The sequence below is a fragment of the Gorilla gorilla genome, chromosome 15 (genome assembly GCF_029281585.2).
Source record: "Gorilla gorilla gorilla isolate KB3781 chromosome 15, NHGRI_mGorGor1-v2.1_pri, whole genome shotgun sequence".
Taxonomy (NCBI): Eukaryota; Metazoa; Chordata; class Mammalia; order Primates; family Hominidae; genus Gorilla; species Gorilla gorilla.
This window is the reverse complement of record NC_073239.2, coordinates 92,314,612-92,333,404: the sequence shown is the minus strand read 5'-3', so window position 1 is coordinate 92,333,404 and position 18,793 is coordinate 92,314,612. Positions and strand designations below refer to the sequence as shown.

Below are 18,793 nucleotides of genomic sequence, written 5' to 3'. Positions count from 1 at the left end.
CTGGCTTCCTGCACAAGTTCCCTGGCAACTGAGGTCACACTGCAAACACATTTTTCCTCTCATGGGGAGGCTCAGCCTCAGGTTTTATGCACCTGAAGTCAGACTGACAATAACATCTTGGCTCTGCCACCTAACACCTGTGACCTTGGGCAAGTTACCTCTTCTGTGTGCCTCAGTTTTCTCATCTGTAATGTTGGGATGCTAGCACCAACACCCCAGTCAGGTTGCACAAAGCAGCTGAGGTCACACATGCACAGTGGCAGGTGCCCAGAAGAAACTCAAATGCTGGCTCTTGCGATGAAGCCTATAATTGTGACTTCTAGCCACAGGAGCAGCCAGTGCTCCTGGTGAGGAAGGCTCCACACAGCACAAGTCACTGGTGTGGTGACTTTGGAAGACAGCCCACCTGCACAGGCTAAGGAGGCTCTATTTTGGAGATGCCAGCTCCCGGTGGCCAAGCACAGGACCAAGGAAGCCACAGCCAGTGGCACACGGCAGTCCTGTAAGAACATCCACTAGGTCACTGGAGGGACCCTGGTAAGTCCACTTCATTTTTCTCATGGCTTGAAAAATATCAAAGGATTACAGCGCGAGGGGTTCCTGATGCAGAACTGACACTGCCTCACCTGCATCGTCCGGACCGACAGCCTCAAGACCCCCGAGTCAGAAGGCAACCCGCTGCCACAACCCTCTGCCACAGCTGACAGTGAGAGGACCAGGTCCTGTTTCTAGGGCGGGGTGCAGGGGAGTCCACACCAAGTGTGTTGGGTGGAGGGAAACTGAGAGGAGTGAGCGAGGGAGGGATCACAGGTGTGTTAATCACCATTCTCCACTTCTGCCCATCCCAGAAGGCCTCGTCCACAATTTGGGAAGCAACCCAGGTTCACTGCTGTTCTTGACACGAAGTCATCACCAGCAACTAGTTATCCTAAGTCCAGGGATGGAGGAGAAAGAACACATGATTAGAATGCAGGAGTCAAGTTTAGTTGGGTAAACTGTAGCCTTTGCAAGCTTCAGTATACAAGGAAGCTAAAAACACCTCTCCCGCCTTCCTCATGCGTGACATGCCTTGAGAACTGCCGAGTGCCAGGTACACAGCAGGCACTGAGTGAATGCCACTGAGCTGCTCCGGCCCTTGGTGGCAGGGATTCAGCTGTCGAGGTGAGGGGGTAGAGAAGCCATCCACACCCTTCCCTGGGTCAGACACACATTGACCAGGGTAGTTGGTTCACTCTGTGATCATGGGAAAACCTGGAACTCTATCCAGCCTTCCCAGAAACTAAATCTATAACTGTGGCCTCATAAGCTTCCTACTCAACCATGAGGACAATCATAGTGGGTTGGTGACAGGAGGAGAGTCACAGGCCTCTGGAGGGAGAGTTCAAACACCAGCTCTATCCCTTGCTAGCTGGGTTACCTTGGATAAGTCGCTTACCTTCTCTGAGCCTCAGTTAAACCATCTGTAAAATGAGAAGAATCATGCCTATTTTGTGCTCTTGTGAGAAGGGAAGAGACTATGTCTGCTTGTCACAAAATAAGTCTTCAACAAATGGTGTCTGCGAGTTTAATTCCCTGGACCTCTAATTCGCCATCTGTGAATTGGGGACAAGTGCTGTTCCCTGGCAAGGCTGCCATGAAGACGAAATGAGACAACGTATGGAGCAAGCACAGGATTCACTCCTTACTGAAGGCCCCACAAGGGCAAGACTTAGGTCTGTTTCATCCTCCAGTGAATTCTCAGGGCCTGGCACACACAACAGGCCCTCAGAAAACATCTGCAGAGTGAGCGAACACTCTGACTGCTCTCAAAATAGTAACTGCAGGTGGCTTAATGTCTCTGAGCCTTAGCTTCCTCATCTGTGAAATAGGAGAGCTGTTGTGAAAATGAACATGCCTATAGCAGAGGCTCCAAACAGTCTCCGACCCTGAGAGGGCCTTGCACCCATTCCCCAGGCAGACACCACGCAAGGCGGCTGTGTAAGTAAGAGCAATGTTTACTGAGCGATACAGGACTGAGTACTATGAAGGGTTTACAAGGATGGAAATGCACCCCGCCCCCGCCCTGGCCACCCCCGACACCCAGAGACTACAGTACTTAGGAGTTACACACAACGGCCGTAACTGGTGGCTATCTGTTCATAACAAACAAACCATAGCATATTTATACTGTATCACATCGAGTGATTATAGAAATCCATATATATATTGCTTGTATAAAATCTTTTTTTTTGTAAAAAATATTAAAAAAAAAAAAAAAAAGGAAAGTATAAAAAACATGTGCAGTTGAAAGCCCTGCCAGGACAGCCAGTCTGTAAACATTCGGTGAGTATGTGCTTTGGAAGGGCGCCCGCGCCTCAGTGCCCACAGCAAACTCCAGCAGGGCTGGCGAGGGTGCGCCCGGCTGCCGCCTCCTGGGCAGGGCCGCGCTGGACCGAGGTGGGTGGGGGCATCAGGGCCCCACAGCACGCCCCTTTCCAGCTTCGCATCAGGGCGAGGGGCAGGGCTGGGGGCAGGTGGGTTGCAGTTTCATTCTGAGTTCCATCCTCAGCCGCATTTTGGTTGCAAGTCATGGCTTTTCCTGGCTGTTCGGAGGTTCCTCGGATGGGTGCCCTGGTGAAGAGGCCAAAGAGCCCAGGGCTGCCTCGTTGGGCGTCTCCCTGGCCTTGGTGCCTCTGTCCTGCCTCCTTCAAGTGGGGCCCCAGGCAGGACAACCCTACCCGAGGGTCAACTTTGGTCTCAGCGCTTGGTCCCTCTGGGTTTCCTCAGCCCGCTCTTCCTCCTGGGTGGCTGATCTGAGTTTCACAAAAAAGCTCGGCTGATGCTGGCTGTGCTGAACCTCATTGTACAGTTTTTCATGCACCAAAGGAAGGGCCATCTGGGGCCCCCCTCCTCCTCCCTCTTCGTCACTTTTCCTTCTCTTCTTCCTCCTCCTCCACCTCCTCCCAGCCCATGGTCACTTCTTCTCGAGCTGCTCGAGCAGCGGGTTGCCTTCTGACTCAGGGGTCTTGACACTGTCGGTCCGGACGATGCAGGTGGGGCGGTGTCGGTTCAGCATCAGGATGAGCTGCTGCCGCTCCTGCTTCAGCTCCTCAATCTGGGTCTTCAGCTCTGCGTTCATGAGTTCCAGCCGCTCGGATTCCTGTATACCAACACAGAAGCACGTTGTGAGTTTCACGGGGACTGGCTCTGGGGAGAGGCTCTGCCTGTGGTTAGGTACGGGGCACGCTGGGCTGGCACTGGCCTGTTTTCTGCAGGAAGAAGCACAGACCCTGCTACTGAGCCCCTGGCTAACTGACTTTCTGCAGGCAGTGCCTGCCACAGCGGTGACACTGGCCTGTGTCACGTCCAGGTTATATTCTAGGGCCAGCCAGACTCACGTCCCACCTCTCTCCCCTCCCTCAATCCACCCCAGCTTCAGTGACCACCTTGCTGTTGCTCAAATATGCCAAATACTCTGCCGCCTCAGGGCCTTTGCACAAGAAAGAAAGGGTGGGCAAAGAAAGGAGGCCAGGTGGACCTAGAGCAGGTCTATGGAGCAAGCATGGGGGGCCCAAGAGGGGACCCAGATGGCAGTGTAACGGCAACGTGCTTTGATGTGTGACAGACACATGTGGGAGATATCTTGTCCGGTGGGATCAGTGAGTGTAGTGTAGTCATGTCATTCCTCCTAAAACATGTGCTTCCTAGCTATTAGTCTATAATTATTTCAATAGCCTCTTCCTTATCCCTATAATCTGGAAGCTTTGCCCACAGACAGGCAATCAGCAGTCATCCTGCTGGATCCCAAATGAGGTTTCCAATAGACCTTGAGTGAGATTTCCAGGGAACTTCTGGCTCAGCTGGAGAGGTTCCAGGGGAAGGAAGGAATGTTGACGATTTGATTCGGGAGGTGGCGAGGGTTACATGTCAATAGTGTAGATGGGCATATCGATTCAAGGCTTGGGGGACTCAACAGTAAAACAGCATCTGAATGATTTTTCTTGGATTATGTCTAAAAACTTTGAGACTTGGCATTTATTCGAGGGCCAGCAAAGTTTCAGACCAGTGGTTCTCAACTAGGACTGATTTTTGCCTCCCAGGAGACATTTGGCAATGTCTGCAGACATTTTTGATTGTCACAACTCAGAGGGAGCTGTGCTACCAGCATCTAGCAGGTAGATGCCAGAGATGCTCTAAACACCCTTCAATGCACAGGCCAGCCCCACAAGTATTTAGTCCAAAATGGCGATAGTGTAAGAGATTGAGCAACTTTTATCAGTCAAAGAGCAAGCAGTAGTTGCAACTGCGTATGTGACAACCAGAGGGCCTGTAAGCCCATAAGCCTGCCAGTCCTCCTGGCAGGGTACAGGTGAAGCGGCCTCCCCAGGGGGTCCCCAGAACCCTCAGTGGGCCCAACCCTCTCCCTCCAGGGGTCCCGTCTTCCTCCCACAGCCGGTCTGACCGAACTGTTCCTTGTGCTCATCTCTGAGGTGGCAGCATGAGTGCCCGGGAACTCTGAGACGGGCAGGCCTCGTGACCAGATGCTGAGAGAAAACAGCCTCACTAAAGGAAAAAAAAATGCTCGGGGAAAATATTAAAAACCAGCTCTGGTGGTTTTTGGTTCCACAGGCTGGGACGTGACTGGGAAGCTGGCCTGGTCCTCTGTTCTGAGAATTCCAAGAGAGGCGCATCTCGGAGGGCCAGGAGAGACCCCTCGTGAATCCATGGAAGCCTGTGAGCCCTCGGGCTGGGGCAGTTAGGTGCCAGTGTCAGCCCCCTGCTCACTGGTGACTCTCTGGCGACCTTGGGAACTTCTCACAAACCCTCTGACCAACACGGTCTCCCCAGCCCAAGGGCTTAGCTCCATCTTCAAACTCTCCTGAGCCCCTGCCTCAAGGGGTGTCAGGGTAACCCACCCATCCGTGAGTGTTTGCTGAGGCCCTGCTATGTACAGTGAATGCCCTGGGGAATCCAAGAGCCATGAGCCCCCAGTGGCTCTTGTGGCCTTTCCACTGTAAGGGGAAGAAGCAATCTGTGCAACAAGGCAGAGCTTACTAATGTGTGACCATCAGCCACCCAGGGTTCAGAAGACCTTAGAGAGGGCTAAAGAGCGGGTCTGACCTTGGGCATGAAAGATGGGTTGACTCAGGCTGGGTTGAGAAGGGGAAGGAGGGACTTGCGGGTGGAGAACCCTGAGTGAACAAAGACCCAGGCATGGGAAAGCTTAGGATGGGTTTAGAAGGGAAAACTACTCCACTGTGATCATAGCTCGCTTTAGGACTTAGTAGGGTAGAAAGTGAGAAGGTGGGTTGAGAGCCAGCCTATAGCTCTGGAAAGCTTGTGGGTTCAGAATCTGAGTCTAGAAGCAAGTTTCTTAACTTCTCTGAGCCTCAGTTATCTCCTCTGTAGACACGTGAGGCTCTTGGGGATTAGATGAACTCACAGGGAAAAAGCACTTTGTAAACCAGAGAGGCTTACTGTAACTTATAAGCAAGAGAATAGCATAAAGAAGAAAGAGAGGAAGAGAAGGAAGACGTCTCAAAGAAAAATCAGCTGATCTTGGTGACTAGCTGGATTTGGAGAAGGAAGGAGATAGGGCAGAGAGCTAACTATGAACCCAATGGAGGGTCTGAGGAATGAAGCCTGGGAGGGCAGCTGTTCTGGAAAGCGGTGGGAAGGAAAAGGAGGAGTTTGTTTTGGGTACAGTGAGTTTGAAGTTAAAACTGGACATGCAAGGGGAAGCCTCTGACAGGCAGAATTCAACAGCACTGCACACATAGATCTGCCTCCTAGAAATTACCACGTGTCAAACCAACTCTACGTGGGAGCGTCTGTATCACACACAAAGATCAGTGCAGTGTAGGGTAACTTGCTTTACTCATGCAGCTATCATACAAAGAACATTATATTCTGTGGGTTTTAAATGTTAGGGTACATCATTGAATATCCCGAATTCTGACTGTCTGGCTGTCAGAATGTAACTAACTGCTTTTTTTCTTTTGAAACAGAGTCTCACTCTGTCACCCAGGCTGGAGTGCAGTGGCACGATCTTGGCTCACTGCAACCTCTGCCTCCAAGGTTCAAGCAATTCTCGTGCCTCAGCCACCCAAGTAGCTAGGATTACAGGCATGTGCCATCACGCCTGGCTAATTTTTGTATATTTAGTAGAGACAGGGTTTCACTATGTTAGCCAGGCTGGTCTTGAACTCTTGGCCTCAAGTGATCTGCCTGCCTCGGTCTCCCAAAGTGCTGGGATTACAGGCATGAGCCACCGCGCCCAGCCAGAATGTAACTAACTGCCTTTTAGTCTTACTGCCTTCCACACTCAAAGAGTTATTAGTTGGCTCTACATATTTATTTATTGTGTAAATATAAGTTGAGTTCAGAAGAATCTTTTTTTTTTAAACCATGATTGTGGAAGTGGTTTGTGACTTTATAACAACAATTATCTAATTTGTTTTCCTAATTAATGAAGGAACTGAGCGAAGATCTTTCTCACATTAATTATGAAGCATATACCTCCGGCTGCATTTTTGTTTATTGTTTTGACTTCTGTTAGATATTTATTGCCCCAGAGAAAATGAAACCATTTGTTGTTTTAGAATAGAATTAGTGCATGTTAAGGTTCTGCCTCCTACACTGTGGTCGGCAAAGGCAGTAGAAAGAATACAAGGTGAAGGGCTGGGTGTCCTGGCTTTTAATCCTGGCTGTGTGAACTTGGCCACGTCACTTCCTCTCTCTGGGCCTCAGTTTCCTCCCAGAAAATATGATGATTGGCCCAGGGGACTTTAAGCATTAAGATTGTTTGAATTGGCTGGGCATGGTGGCTCACACATGTAATCCCAGAACTTTGGGAGGCCGAGGTGGGAGGATCACTTGTGTCCAGGAGTTCAAGACCAGCCTAGGCAACACAGGGAGCCCTGGTCTCTACAAAAAACAGAAAATTAGCCAGGCATGGTCATGTGCTTATAGTCCCAGCTACTCAGGAGGCTGAGGTGGGAGGATCACTTGAGCCTGGGAGTACAAGGCTGCAGTGAGCTATGACTATGCTACCGCACTCCAGCCTGGGTGACAAAGTGAGACTCTGTCTCAAAAACAGCAATAGCAACAACAAAAGACCATCTGAATCTATATTTTAAAAAAGCTATTCTAAGGCATATAAAATAGATTTCCACTAAGTTTTTGTAAGAGCTGAGAAGCAGCCTGATATGCCCCTTTGAGCCTGAAAGACCTGTCTGGATTAAAATTTTGACTCTGCTACTTGCTAGCTATGCTTCCACAAACGAGTTTCCTAATTTCTTTTGAGTCTGGGCAACCTGAATATAGTGTGGGGCACAGAGGAAGCCCCAGGTTCTCGTCCTGACTCGGCCACTGGGTGACCTTGAACTTCATCAATGGATAGGACTGCCTTTCCTCTTCCCAGGGCCACTGTGACCATCAGGAGAGAGTGGCTATGAAGACCAGAGGGCACCCCGGGAGTGTGAGATAGCATTATTGCTACTAACATCTAGAGAACCTGGGTTAGGACAGCAGAGTGACAGAAGCTGCCAGCATTATACAAGGCAGAAGCCTCAGGGCCACTGCTCCTGACTGCAGATGGAGGAGGTACTGAGGCAGCCCCAGGGCCTGCGGGGTGTGGACCTGACCCCTCCCAAGGCCTGCCCCTTCCCCGGGGTTCAGGGCCTCAGCTAGTCTAGGCAGGCGAACTCTGAGATGCAGTTAAGAATCTTCCAGGTGTGGACCTGGTTGTCCAGGGGTCAAGGGTGGGACAGTGGCTTTTTACCTATAACATATATACAGTTGTCTCTCAGTAGCCATGGGCGATTGGTCCCAGGACTCCCCGAGGATACCAAAATCCGAGGATGCTCAAGTTTCTTACATAAAATGGCGTGTTATTTGGATATCACCTATACACATCTCCCGTATACTTTAAATCATCTCTAGGTTACTTATAATGACTAATACGATGTAAATGCTATGTAAATAGCTGCTATGCTGCATCGTTTAGGGAATAAACAGTACAGATACTTTTTTTTCTGAATATTTTTGATCTACTGTTGGTCGAATCACAGATGCAGAACCCTTGGCTATGAAAAGCTGCCTGTAGATATTTGTCCCAACTGTATATATCCCCTTACTTAAATAATTACTATTTATTAACAATTAACATATGTATCTCTGAGCCTTGTATTTTACCTATTAAAAATAAACTACAAGAGAATCCCCCAAGTCTGCAGGCACTGACTGTCATCACAGCCGCCTGCATTCATGCCCTAAACTTCACACCAAACCTCTGCTTCCAAGGCTGGGGAGAAGGAGGAGAACACAGGGGTGAGGGGAGGACTGGGCTTGGGCCCAGACAATGCTGCCCAAATCTCCTCCCAGACCCCAAGGCCGCGCACTTCTGTCTCACTGGAACAACATGACACTTCCAAAACTGATCCTTCTACCTCAATCTGTGCCCCACATTGCCGCCAGAGGGATCTTTTGAAGGTGTGCATCTCCCCTCCTGCAGCCCTTCAGTGGCTCTCCATGACCATATAATTCATCATCCTAGAGCAGCACTTGTGAGAGTGAAGGAAGGGGCTACTAATCATTAGGCCAGGACAACAGGCACAGACTGGGCATGCCTCAGGCAACCCAGCATCTAGCATCACCCTATTATGAGGGATCTGGGCCCTGCCTATCTCTCCACCCCACTACTTGGTACTCTAAACTCCAGCTGGTATCCTTTTCAATGCCTTAAACACATCCTTAAACAGCACCTTTTGCCTTTGCTTGAACCCTTCCATTCCTCATAACCCCCTAGGGCCTCCATCTCACTGCTCCTACTCCTCTTTTATGTCTGAATTGAAGCAGCCTTTCCTTAGCCTAGACCAGGACAGGGCCCCTGCTGTGTGTTCTCACAGCTGGCTAGGCTTGCCCAACATAACGCTCGGCACACATCACTTTCCTTGTTTCCTGCCTCCCATCCCACTGCCGACACCGCCTGCCTGCCCTCTGTGCCCTAGGCACTCACTAAACACCTACTAAATGGACGGGTGGATCAGCAAAGGATGAATACATCCAAGCCCACCACTCGCTAGCAGTGTGATCTTGGCCAAGTAACTTGACCTCTCTGAGCTACAGGTCAGTCTCTAAAATGGGGATAAATAATATTATCTCACTGGACTATTATAAGGATTAAATAAAACACGGGAAATGCCTGGCACACAGTAGGTGCTCAGCTAGTGTTCCTGGAATGTGATGGGCAGTGAGTGCCATTCATTGGGCACCAACTCTTTATTGCACTGGTGTGTCACTAACATGCTGTCCGCTAGGGCGTATCTTGCCTGGTAAGTGGCTGACAAGCTCTTGAAGGCAGGGATCTCACATGAAGCTTCTCTAGTCCCTGCTTTCTCATCCAGCTCTGCTCATGGCAGGCACTCGGTGCTGGAAATGAGGTATGTGGCACTTCATCCATCTTGAAGGCTCGTGTCTTAGAAACTTCCTGAAGATTCCCAGCCCAATGTTGTAGCACCATCTCTTCCAACGGGCTCCCAGATCCAGGAATCTAACTCTCGTCTACAATAACCATTCCCTGCACTGGACACTCACAGCCTGGAGGTAGATACACGGCCCCATGCTGTCTACACCCATGACCACAGAATAGCTCTCTGCTTGTTGCAAGTGTGAGAAGATGCCCATAGACCCTCCAGAGTCCAAAAACACCAGGCCAATCTAGCCTTGTCTCTCCAGCTCCCACAGGAGGACTGTGTCTGCTGCTTCCTGTGTGCCCCCAGTGTACCCAACACAGGGATGCACATTTAGTACATGCTTAAAAATACCCGTTGAATCAATTAATGAACAAAAGAGCAAACAAATGAATGAATGCCAACACAGCAGAGATGTGGGCAAATTACTCAGCCCCACACTTCCTTAGTTTCCTTATCTGTAGAAAGAGACTAATGAAGGTACCCACTTCATATGGTTATTATCCCAATAAAATGAGATAATGTACATACAGCATTCAGCACAGCACCCAACTTTACAAATAGTGGCAACTATTGTTAGTTACTGTGTACTTACAGAATAGGACCCGCCCCTATGTTATTATTATACATTATCATTATTATTATTCAGCAATGAACCAATGATTAGGGGTGGAAAGACCAGAGACTCCTGGCCTGGACTGATTAGCTTTCTGGTCATGTTCCCTCACTGCCAGCCACCATTTCTGAGATGCAGGGAAGCTCTGAGAGGCAGGACTTGGGAGAAAAAGAACAAACATCCTGCTTGGCACATTCCAAATGAAAGGGCAGGTAGGGCCAGGAGGAAAAGCAACCCCTGGCTGACCTCTACATGCAGAGCTGACCTCCTATTCCCAGACGTAGCAGCAAAGAGCTTGGAGGTCACCTTCAGTGGAGCTGAGGGGTTGGCCAGATGGCATGCAGGGCTGGATAAGACACCTGCAGCTAAGGGAAGGAGCTTTTCTCTGTGCAAAGTTAGCCAGGCCAGAGGCTGTGTCCAGTGCCCACATGCAGGATGTTACTACCTAGCTTCATTGGCACCCACCCTAGACAACTTTGGTAGCCACCAGGAAACCAAAATAGATAGTGGCAGTCCTGGGCCATCTGGGTCAATCAGCACCAAGGGTCTAACCTCAGTGGAGGGGAACTTGGCTCCTCCTTCCTTCTTGGGCTTCCAGGGGTTGTGTGGGCAGGAACTGCTGAAGGCTGCCCTTGGTTGTCTTGGTTCAGAGATTGGGGAGGAAACAGGAGGTAGGAAAGAGCAGAGGGGCCAAGGCTGCTTTGGCAGCTGCCAGCAGATGCTCACTGACTACAGAGGCATCTGATGGCCTCTCCTGGTCCAGAGTACACAAGCTCACTCCAAGGAATGGCAGGCCTCCCCACCCACCCGGTCAGCTCACCCGCTGCAGAAACTCCGTGCGCTCCTTCTTCTTGTTCCGGCATCGGGCTGCTGCGACTTTGTTCTTCTCCCGGCGCCTTTTCCTTCGCTCCTCTTCCTCATCTAGCTGTGAGGGCACAGAGCCACTGATTAGACATTGAGGCAGGCTTGGAGTACAGTTTCTGTCCTGACACATAGACAGAGGGACAACTTCGCCTTTCTAACCCACATCTCAGCAGTGAACAAGTGATCACTTCTGCCAGCCCACTGCCTGGAGAGTTGGAAATACCTCCCAGCCAGTCCAAGGATCCTCTCAGAGCATCCCAGGGAGGAGTCAGTAGCCCAAACGGGCAGGGATTCTGCTCTGGTTTGAATGTGTCTCCCAAACTTCAAGTGTTAGAAACTTAATCCCCAATGCAACAGTGTTGAGAGGTGACACCTTTAAGAGGTGGTTAGTAACAATATTAATGAATGGATTAATGTTGTTATTAGAAAAGGGGATTTGTTATAAAAGGAAATTTGGCCCTTTCTTGCTGTCTTGTACTCTCTTGCTTTCCCACCTTCTGCCCTAGGATGATGCAGCAAGAAGGTCCTCACAAGACACCAGTACCTTGATATTGGACTTCACAACCTCCAGAACTGTGAGAAATAAATTTCTTTTCTTTACAAATTACTCAGTTGGTGGTATTCTGTGATAGTAACACAAAATGGACTAAGACAGATATCCGGGTTCAGATGTCCTGAGGGAGAAGCAAGCCCAGAGACTCAGGAAGCCCCTCGCTTCTGCCCCCAGGGTCCCTCAGCTCTCCCACAGGTGGACATTCTGGGGGAAGAATATGCAAAAGCAGAGAAAAGGATTAAAGCCAGATGAGGAGTTCAGGAGGCCAGGAGCCTGGCAAATCTACTCACACAGAGGTGGCACCCAACGGGCGGTGATGGCCTTTTCTTTTGCCCAGCCCAAGCCCTCTGGGCACAATTTTCCAGGCCAGTGGTTCCCAGGCACTTCCTTTAAAAACGCCTTGGGCATGGACACAGGTTCCACATTCCACTGCCACCTTCCCACCTCCTTGACTATCTTTGTCCTCTCCTCTTACCTTCTGTTGGGATTTAAGATCTTCCCCGCTCCTCCATACCCAATATTCCTTTCTTGGCCCTTTCCAAATGCTGGGATCCATTTCCTCTTGTCACTAACAGTCTCCCCAGCCTCCTCATCTGGCTTTAATCCTTTCCCCCAGGATGCCCACCTGTGGGAGAGCTGAAGGACCCTGGGGAACAAACAAGGGGCCTCCTGAGTCTCCGGGCTTGCTTCTCCCTCAGGACATGTTAATAAATTCACCATGCGTGAAATACGACCCCTGGAATGGGGAGAAGGAGACTCACTGCCCACTAGCACAGACTTCGAATCAAAGTTGCTGTTGTTATTGCTCCATTAGTAATGATAACAAGAGGTGCCATTTGTTGCCTACTTTGATTAATGCTTTAAACACATGTCACTTAATCCTCACCATCAAAGTCTTATGAGGAAGTTACTATTACTGTACCATTTTACAGATGGTGAGACTGAGGCTCAATAGTTCAATTTGCCCAAGGCCATACAACTACAAAATAGCAGAGTTAGGATTCAAACTCAGATTTCTCTGGTTTCAAGCACCCTGCTCCTGACCACCAGCCCTTACAGCCCCAGTCCATCAGGAGCACTTTGATGTGGCACCTCTTGCTGCCTCTTGCCTACCTACCTGGTAGGTAATCTACCAGGAAAATCTGAAGGACACCCAGGACCAGCTGGGCTGGGGACAGACCAGAGTCATAGGCCATTAGAGAAGCCGTTGGATTGTCCTGGGCTTGCCAACTCTCTCACTTCTACAGCTAGGGAGGAGGGTGTGGGGGGTGACTCTGGCAGCCCAAGGCCTGGAACAAGGTCTCAGCCCAAAGGGCTATAGGCCAGGAAAATAAACAGCCTCTCTCTGCACACTCCCAGCATGCTCTGGGGGCTCAGGACAGAGCACCTGGGCCCGAGACCAGCACCATGGCCATCGGCACAGGCCTTGGCAGGGCAGCCCCCTTTCTGCCTCCTTACCACCTCTGAGCTTCTCCCTGCCCCACTCCCACCCCACCTGGGAGTCAGCTGCAGAGGCGCCTCGTCAACACCGCCACACCCAAGCACCTCCCAGTCCCTTGGCCTTCTTTGAAACTGAACCAGAAGTGACAGCTCCTCTGGCTGACCTGCATCTGGGAAAATAGAAACCTGGCTGAAATTGATTCCGCCCAACCTTAACCTCACCCCCAACAAGGCCAAGGTAACCGTGACGACAGGCAGAGGGAAGGAACTGGAGGAAGTGGCTGGCGGTGCAATCTCCCTTCGGCCAGGAGGGTTTGCCCACAAACTGCCAAGGTGATGTGTGCAGCCTGGGTACTGCAAGGCCTTGTGTCCTCCTCTGAGCAACCAACCTCTGCACTCCGAGGCCTCAATCCCTACCCCCATCCTGCACAGGGCCTTATTCCACAGAAAGTCAGAAGCAGACAGAAGCTGCTTTATCAGCAATGCAAAAAGATTCAGAGCTGGAAGAAAGTTTAAGAGATCAACTGGGCCAGGTTGAGGCCCAGGTCAGGGGCCGCTCCTCCTCCCCTCTCCAGCCACGTTCATCCCCTCCTGTATCATCCTCTAGTCCAAATGTCTCACCCTTCTCCAAGCCAGCCAGGCCCTCTCAGCCTTGAGTGAGATATCCTTCCTTTCCCACTTGGTAAACTCTTAACTGAACCTCGAGAGTAAACATCACCTCCTCCAGGAAGGGTCCTTTGACTCCCCAGATAGAATCAGCTGCTTTTAGCTAAAAACAGAAATACTATTCAATCCAGCAATCCCATTCCTGAGTATATACCCAAAGGAATATAAATCGTTCTACCATAAAGACACATGCATGTGTATTTTCATTGCAGCACTGTTCACAATAGCAAAGACATGGAATCAACCTGAATGCTCAATGATAGACTGGATAAAGAAAATGTGGTACATATTACACAATAGAATATTATGCAGCCATAAAAAGGAACAGGATCATGTCCTTTGCAGGAACATAGATGGAGCTCAGGTTATTATCCTTAGCAAACTACCACAGCAACAGAAAACCAAATACTGCATGTTCTCACTAATAAGTGGGAGCTAAATGATGAGAACACATGGACACACACAGAGGAACAACACACACTGGCGCCTACTTGAGGGTGGAGGGTAGGAGGAGGGAGAGGATCAGAAAAAATAATTATTGGCTACTAGGCTTAGAACCTGGGTGATGAAATAATCTGTACAGCAAACCCTCGTGACATGAATTTACCTATATAACAAATCTGCACACGTACCCCTGAACTTAAAAGTTAAAAAAGAAAAAGAATCCGCTGCTTTTTTGGTGCTGCTACAGCACTGTAGGAGTCTCCATCGCATCCTACCACAAGCATCGGTTTGTGTGGGTGCCTGTTTTCCCTGCTAGCCTGAAGAACCGGACCTGAGCATCCCCGGCACCTGGTATAGAGCATGGCACTCAGGAGGGGCTCAACAAATGTCACTCAGATGAATGAATGGAATTCAGGATTCCAGAGAGAGATGCTACAGGCTTAGATTCTTTCATTACAAAGTGACTTATCACCCGTGTTTGCATCTGCATGGCCTTTTCCCCAGCGCTCACAGGAGCTTTCTCTGCCGGGGTGGCCTCTTCTCTCTGTTTGTAGTAGGCCAGCAAAGCTGGGAGCCTGCCTTCCCTAGAAGCACACTGGCTGAAGGCAGAGTTTAGATTTGGGGGCACAGGCCCCTGACAGCTATGGCAAATCTGCATGAGCCCTAAGCAGGCCAGGAAAAAACTTAGGGTGTGTGCTGAGGCCTAGAGCCCCCAGTTCCACAGCTACCACCAGCTTCCAAGCCCAGCCCCAGGCCTTTCCTGCACCCATGCCCCCAACCTTGGCTGGTATCTCCCAATGAGGCAAGATGTGATCCCAAAGCCCGATCCTCACACCTTCCCCATTGAAACTGTGCTGCATCACCCCTAAATCCTCGCGCTGCTATTTAAGAGCTGCCCAGAGGTGTAGAAAACAGCTGTTAAGGCCCTACCAGAAACAAGACAGGCATTTGGCAGATCCCCTCTGCCTTCATGCCCCACAGCTAACATGGCCTGTGCCATCTGTACCCCTAGACAGGGACCACTTGGAGACTCTCCCCAGCCCTTCTTGGGGCTCCTTCGTTCCCAGAAGGACATCCCCAGAGTCAGGGCTGCTGCCTCCTCCTTCCTGGTGCTTCTTGAATTCTCTAAAGCATTTGCCCATGTGTGGGAGAAAGACGGCAGAGAATATTTGTACCACACATGGCTCTGACATCTGAAACCAGAACCCCAAACTGGGTGATAATGATTTGTTTCCGCAGATACAGCTGGAAGAACCAGGATGTTTGAAGAGGAGGCAGCTTGACGCTCAATACATTTAAAGAACCATGAGATGCGGGCTGAGGGTGGGAGGGGAGCATGCTTTTCCCTATTCTCAAACTTAGTGTTGGCTCTGTTTTCCTGCAGTTCCCCAGGAAGGCCCAAGGGCAAGGCCATCCGGGTCCTGGCAGTGAGGGGTGCTGCCGTGCCACACTTCACATTGGATGGAGAGACCTGGGGACTCAGGACCAAGAGGGCCCTCGTGCAGAGCAGCCCCGCCTCACCCAGACCCCTCCTCAGACAGCCTGCTCTCAAGCCCCTGCCACAGCTGACTGGACGAGGCATGAATGGCTGAGCCGAGCTGTACTCACTCTCCTAGAATTTTAAATTGGACTGGGAGATCCTGAGTGCTGGACTGAGGGGTCATGCAGGGCCGGGCAACCAACTTCACCCCCAGGCACAGGGAGGCAGGAAGATCGGGCTGTGAAGTTTAGGGTGAGCAGAGACCAGAGACCACGTACCAAGAGAGAAACAACCACTCAGCTCCAAGAGGGGGTCAGGGAGACAAAGAAACAGGCAAAGAGAGGGAAAGGGGGATGGAGAGAAAAGCCGGGCCTGGAGCAGGGGAAAGCAGGTGGGGTGCCCAAGGCACACATTTAAGCAAGTGCAGGGTCAGCACCAAAGAGGAAGCACCTCCCTACATGCCATGCCCCCGGGCACCTCACCCAGGCTTGCTCACCTCACCAGGCCCTGAGACAGAGCACTCCCGACAAACAGGCAGACAGACAGAGACAGTGGGACAGAGAAACACACAGAACACAGAGATGAAGAAGGGGAGAGAGAGACACACAGGCAGTGCCACAGGGAGAGAAACATGCAGAGATGTGGACAGAAGCCAACGGCACAGACAGAGGAACAATCAACAGAAGACACACAGAGAAAGACGCTGTCTTGGTCCTCTTGATGCCACCCTGGTGAGGACTGACTATGCTCCTTGTCATTGGGACTATGAATCTGTCAAAATTCCTCCCTTGGCTTGAAGGGAGTTTGAGAAGGTTTCTGCCACATGCCACTGAAAGATGCCTGGGACACCAAGCTTCTACCCTTGGAGGTCAGGTGATGCCAGGGGCTAATGGAGGAGCTGAAGATGGTCCCCAGTGACCAGGGGTGAAATCCCACCCTTAGCAACATTCCTAAAACCGCTGAGAAAGCAGCAGAGCCTGGATGCGGAAGGGCCCTTAAGCAGCAGCCAATAAAAGGCAGAGGTGGGTCACCTCGGTCGGTACCAAAGCCCCTGGACTAGGGGATCCCAGCAGGAGACCGGGGTTTATTTAAAGGAAATTAATGAGGGAACTACTTACAGGGGGTGGACAGAGCTTAGGGAACCCGGGACCAGCAGCAGTGGAGTCACGAACACCTCCGGCCTGAGGCTAGGGTCAGGAGTGATGATTGGAACCCAGGGAGAGCTGTCACTTAGCCTTGGCAGAGGGTCAACAGACAGGAGCTGTGCTCTTTGGTAGAGGAACACACCACTGCCCAACGGGTGCCCAGCAGGGAGGGATCAGGGGAATGAATATCCCAAATTCTTTTCTAAGGCTGGTACCTCCTAATGGCCAAATTCAACCAGAAGCCAGAGTGGAAGGACTCCTGGGTAATGTGGTCCATTGAGATGAGCCACCTGGGGCACAGAGCAGGGTAAAACAGGAATGGATCTGATGGGCAAACAAGACTATCCCATGTATGAATCTATCTCTGTGATTTACATAAGTCCACCCCCAGTCCTGGCCCCAGTCAGGGCCTGCAGGCAGGAGTCAATGACAGCAACAGTTGAGAGATTCCTACAGGGCTGGTGGTCATCCCCACAGCGAGCACTTCCTGGACGTTTGCCAGGAGTCAGGCACTGTGGAGTGTGGCTGGCCAACAGCACAATCAGCCTCACCCAAGCTCTTGTTAGAAATGCAGTCTTGAAGGCCACCCAGACCTACTGAATCAGGATCCGCATGCAGTACATGCGCACGCAGATTTGTGTGCCCAGAGAAGTTTGCCCTGGAGCCGATTAAGGACTCACACAGTCCATTTAGCAGGTTGTAATGATCCCACCTGCAAAATACATCTCTAAGGTGTCCACCACATTCTCCATCCCTGCTGCCTCCAGCCTGGTCCAAGCCCTCGTCGCCTCTGCACTGGATGGCTGCAGTGGCTCCAAAGGGCTCTCCCTTGGCTAAAACACAAGTCAGCTCCTCTGCTTGCAACCCTCCAACAGCTTCCATCACATGTGGCCCACAGAACCGAGAAAACCTGGCCCCTCCTGCCTCTCTGACCTTCCACTACATCGCCCTCCTCTACCCCTCAACTCCAACAATGGGCCTTCTTCCTCTCCCTCAAAACGACAAGTTCTTCCCTGTCCCCTGGGTTTGTACTTGCTGCTCCTTCTTGACGTCTTTACTGACCACCCCAAACTAAAAGCCCTGTCCTGTTACCATCTCCGTGTGTATTTCCTTCAAGGTGCATTCACTAACAGCACTTATCTTTTTCACATGCATGTTTGCCTGCCTGTTGTCAGTTTCCCATGAGAACCTTAATCTATTCATAGTTAATCTATATAAATATCTCAGTCTATCATCACCTTCACCACTGTCACTCAGCCACCAGAGCTGAGCATGGCACAGAATGGGTGTTTATTAACTAAATTAACTACATTTAATTTGCCATCTCAGTAAGTCACCCAGCACAGCTCTATCAGCTTCCCCACTTTTGCAGATGAGGAAACTAAGAATATCAAGGCTGCGTAGATGCTCAGTGACAGCGCAGGACTCGTATCCAGGTCTTTGGGCTGCAGGGCCTGAGCACGTCCTGATCTTCAAGGGGTGGGTGGTCTGAGCATGATCACTGCCTTTAGAGTTAGAAGTTTTTAACATGTTTTAAAAAACGTTATTGCACAATTTACATGAAGGTGTAACATTCAAGCTCCATGGTTTAAAGGAGGGGGCTTAAAGGAGGGGACGTCACCAGCTCCTCTCGGGCCTAACCCTCACCCATTTCCGTGTTTCTCAGGCCCCGTCTGCAGGTGGCGCGGCATTTCCACCGTGACAAACAGCAGCCCAGATGTGATTTTGAATTCTGACTTTTCATAAGCGTTTTCAAAAACATAGCTTGCAGGACCCACAGAGAGACAGAATGAGAAAGAGAAATTACATTCTCAACCCAAGGCGCTGAAAATACAGAAACTCTCACATGGACAAAGAAATAAAGGAAGTGATAAGCGAAAATAGACAACAAAGAAAAACCAAAAAACCCTAGCACTAACCAGAGTAGCCCAAGTCTGAGAGTTCCGTCTCATACTAAGAATTGTTGCCTGGGCAGACAGAACCAGGCTAATCTGAGACTTGTGGCATCAGAGTTGACAGTGTGAGCTTTGGTTGGTGGGGTTGGGGAGTGGTCTTTAAGACCTGAGTTCCTCCAGAAGCTCTGCTATAGACCAGCTGTGTGCTCCTGGGCAAGTTACTTGGCCTCTCTGAGCC

The 18,793-nt window shown here is 50.6% G+C and overlaps 1 protein-coding gene across 6 annotated transcripts in view; it reads right to left on the bottom strand.

Annotated features, from left to right (window-relative positions):
• Positions 1-1,976: 1,976 nt before the first annotated feature.
• JDP2 (Jun dimerization protein 2) overlaps positions 1,977-18,793 on the bottom strand; it is a 42,653-nt gene continuing 25,836 nt past the window's right edge. For all 6 annotated transcript variants that reach the window (XM_004055467.4, XM_031001935.3, XM_055360993.2 and 3 more), the window contains 2 exons: positions 10,889-10,993; positions 1,977-3,139 (listed from right to left, as the gene is read on the bottom strand). In XM_004055467.4, coding sequence (XP_004055515.1) covers positions 2,954-3,139; positions 10,889-10,993 — 291 coding nt within the window. In that variant the 3' untranslated portion in view covers positions 1,977-2,953. The remainder of the gene's footprint in view (positions 3,140-10,888; positions 10,994-18,793) is intronic.